The sequence below is a fragment of the Pinus tabuliformis genome, chromosome J (genome assembly GCF_031772625.1).
Source record: "Pinus tabuliformis cultivar Carrire ecotype Pingquan chromosome J, CPIR1, whole genome shotgun sequence".
Lineage (NCBI taxonomy): Eukaryota > Viridiplantae > Streptophyta > Pinopsida > Pinales > Pinaceae > Pinus > Pinus tabuliformis.
Window position 1 is genome coordinate 38,602,978 of NC_142295.1, and position 4,111 is coordinate 38,607,088.

At 35.5% G+C, this 4,111-nt stretch overlaps 1 protein-coding gene across 1 annotated transcript; it reads right to left on the bottom strand.

The window, feature by feature from the left end:
- On the bottom strand, positions 1 to 1,452 carry LOC149225346 (uncharacterized). Its single transcript, XM_089379914.1, has 2 exons — positions 830 to 1,452; positions 1 to 13 (listed from the first exon to the last, which is right to left on the bottom strand). Exons 1-2 carry the CDS (start codon positions 1,450 to 1,452, stop codon positions 1 to 3), a joined length of 636 nt encoding a protein of 211 aa, XP_089236040.1.
- Positions 1,453 to 4,111: the final 2,659 nt, after the last annotated feature.

The following is a 4,111-nucleotide window of genomic DNA, read 5'->3' on the forward strand; positions in this document are numbered from 1 at the left end:
CTATGCATTTTCTCTAATGCACATCCATCACAATCCAGCTTAACATTATGGAAAACAGGGAGTCCATCGACCATACATTTTCTCTGAAGTAGGATGAGGTCTTGCAGATTAAGATGGCCGAATCTCTGATGCCAGAGATTTGCGGCTGTCGATCCAGCTGCAACCATTGCTTGTTGTGGCATTCACATCTAGTCTGCACAGGCTCCCCATGCGCACTCCTGTTGCAACTGTTTCCATCTGGATATCCTTAATGACACAGTTAGTCTTAAAGAATTGAACTTGCATGTACTGATCAGTAATCATTGAAACAGAGACCAAATTTTTCTTAATTTCTGGAACATACAATACATTTTTAAGGTGTCTAATGTCTCTGCTAGGTAATTTTATAGGAATGTCACCATATCCTTTGATCTCATGTCCACTATCATATCCTAAATAGATTTTCGACCCACATGAAGTTTCTTCAAGAAATTCAAACCAATCCTTCTTACCAGTCATATGTGAGGATGCGCCAGAGTCGACATACCATATGTCGTCCTCATCTTCCTTTGAAGCTGAAAGAGCACAATCGACTATAAATAGTCGAAGTTCATGGCTATGATCCTCCTCTTCCTTAACGAAGTAACCCTTATGTTTTCTCTGTTTGTTTCTTCCTTCGTCTGCCTGCCTCTTATAACAATCTCTAATCTCATGTCCAGGTTTTCCACAGTAAAAACATTTCTTGATGGGAAAATTATTAGCAGACATACCTTTAAACGGTCTCTTCTGAAATGTGTTGGCTCCTCTCTGCTGCTGCTGCTGCGGTTGCTGATGTTGCTTCCCTTTAAACTGTCTCCTTTTTTCCATCAGAGCAAGGTCATTGCTCTGAGATTTCAAATTTTGTCGTCGCTCTTCTTCTTGTATCAGAATCCCTATCAGCTCTTCAAATGAAGGGGCTTTCTCCCTTGCTGACAGCCCTGTGATAAATGTCTGGTAATCATCAATCATTCCATTCAATGTGATCGTGACCAGATCTGAATCGGAAACTTTCTCTCCGATATCTCCCAATTTGTCCTTCAGGTCTTTGACTCTCACAATGAATCCAGCAGCGGATTCATTCTCCTCCATCTTCAATGCAAACAGCTTGCCTTTGAGTGACAAGACACGGTTTGAATTCTGCGTCTGGTATAGGTTTTTAATGGTCGTCCAAATGTCAGCGGCCGATTTACAGTCTCTAATATGTGGGATAACATTGTCCTTGACGGACATCTTCAATATGACCTTTGCTTTTGTCTCCCTTTTATCCCAATCTTGTTCTTGTGTGGCTGATCCCGATCTCAGCTCATTTCCTGTCACGATCGACCACGCATTTGCACTTTCAAGTAAAGTCTGCATCTTGAATTTCCAGTTGTTGAAATTTGATCCATCGAGTTTGCCAGACTCGTGGAGATACGATTCTAAACTGTTATTCATATTGACTTATACCAGATCCAAACCTCTGTTTTGCGAAAAAAAATAAAAAAAATAAAATAAAAAATTGTACCTTCAATGCGCCACCACCGGGCAAGTCCGATCTGTTGCCACCGAACAGATCTGGAACTCCAATGCGCCACCACCGGGCAAGTCCGATCTGCTGCCACCGAGTAGATCAGGAACTTCAACGCGCCACCACCAGGCAAGTCCGATCTGCTACCACCGAGTAGATCAAGAACTCCAATACGCCACCACCGGGCTACTCCACTCTACTGCCACTGAACAGAGCCGGAAATTCAAAGTGCCACCACCGAGCAACTCCGATCTGCAAAAAATTGCAGATTTTTCAAAGAGAAAGAGGTTGGCGCTCCTTCGACAGCGAAATGCCCGCGCCAGAAACAAAATCGATGCGAGGCACGAAATTGGCGCGATTAATCCTTGATTTTCCGCGCCAACTGTACTTTCTGGCGCGCTGGCGCGCTTATCACCCTCAGAACCGCGCCAAGTGGCGCAACTGTTCCTTAAAAAACCGCGCTAGCTCTTCTTTCACTCAAAAATGGCGCGACTGTTCATGTCAAAACCGCGCCAACACTTTCTTGCGCTCAGAGATGATCAGTCATGTGAGACCTATGCTCCAGGTGTTACTGCAATCCACTACAAATGCGCCACTACAGTTCTGTAATCAATGATGCATCCTAAAAAAAAGTTAAGGCTATCCCTACTCTGTGCTCTGATACCAAGATAAAAATCAGATTTGAATTAAAAAGGAGTTACAGCTCATAGGTGAGTATTGCACCTGGAGACTTCACTCATACAAAGAGAACTCTCTCCGTACACTCTACTCTTCATGAATGAAAGATTACATTATTAAGTACATCACTAGAAATCAGGTAGTTACAAACAAACTCCTAAACTCTAGGAACAAATCATAAACTAAGGAGACACGTTACAACTTATGTAACCATTTCTCCATTAATACAAAATAATATTAATTATTTTCAACTGAACGTACAATCCTCTGGAAGAATTTTATAAAAATCAATTGCTCTAGTTAATTAATTTTTTATTAATTAGTTAATTATTTTTATTAATTAACTTACAATAATTTCCATAAAAATTTATCGCTTGATCTGCTTCATTATTTTTATTATTATTTAACTTGCCATGGCTTCCACCAAAAAATTATCACTCGATCTGGTTTATGAGTTGCATTAATGATTTCCCACAAAATATTTATCACTTGATCTGGTTCATGAGTTTTATTAATGGCTTACACTAAGATTCTATCGCTTAATCTGGTTCATTATTTTTATTAATTAAGTTGCCTTGTCGTCCACCAAAAATTTCACAAAGGCCACTGAACTCAAGTCACATATATAAAATTGATCTATTTACGGGCTATTTACACCTCAATCCATATAGAATAAAGAAAGGCAGCAAAACAAAGAAATACAACAAATCTATTTGTTTTAGGTTGAAATTCATGAAACCGTTTTTTATTATTAAATCATAAAATTGAACTATCTGTCCAATTTTTATGATAATGGATATACAGGCTTGAAAGATTATACTCTAGGCAGGCTAGGCCAACCTGTTTTGTTCCACTCAACTCACCATTGCAATATAATCTTTTGCTTCTTTTAAAATGAAGGAAGGCAATTTAAGTCGGTATTTGAGAGTCGACTAGCACTTAAGATACAATGGTTTTTGTTGAAGTGAGTTTCTCGGACATAAGGCGAGTTTCTTTAACATCATTGCAATGCTTTTGTTTTTTTTTTAATAATTTAAATTTTAATAAAATTTATTTAACAACTAAATAAATAGATTTTTTATATATTTAAGAATTTCTTATTATTTTTTATTAATTTTAACGATAAAATTTATATTATGTTTTATTAGTTAATTGGAAAAAAAAATAGTTATTTATTTGATTTTTATATTTTTAATAATTTTTGTTTTAATTTATATAAAATAATTTATTTTATAATTATTTAAAATATTTGAATATTTTTTATAATTATTTGAGAAGATGAGAATCTCAAGAGCTAAATATCTGTCTAATTTCATTTTTTTATTAACTACTAATTGCTCTAAACATTCATATTCTCTCTTCTCAAAACTCGGATTATAATGGATTCACTTAATTAATCTGAAAAGTTAGTTATAAAATGATAACAAATTTTTTGCACTAATATTTTGGAAAAATATTTATAATTATAGTTTTATAATATTATTAAAGATTTATAATTATAAACAGTTATGCAATTAATAAATTAAGCATTTATCTAAAAGAGGACGAACCAACTCTCTGAAAAAGAAAAAACTCTCTAAAAAAGGACGAACCAAATTTTATTGTTTACAAAATATTGTTTTTTTTGTGGGTTAAGCTGATTCTCGATGGAAAAGAAATGATCAATTCACCATAGGATGAAATTGTTAATTCCATAATAAAGATTTTGTGACTTGTCTTTTTACATATGTGGGAAAATGTATCACAGAAATGTAAAAAGCCACAGCTCAAAGTCATTACCATTTTATCTCGTCTCTGCTCAGATGATTTTCCTTTTCATTCTATATGTCAATATAGCAGCGGTCTAACAAAATTTAGAGAAGTAGACAAGAATATAAACTTAAGCCGCTCAGAGTCATTACCAATGGA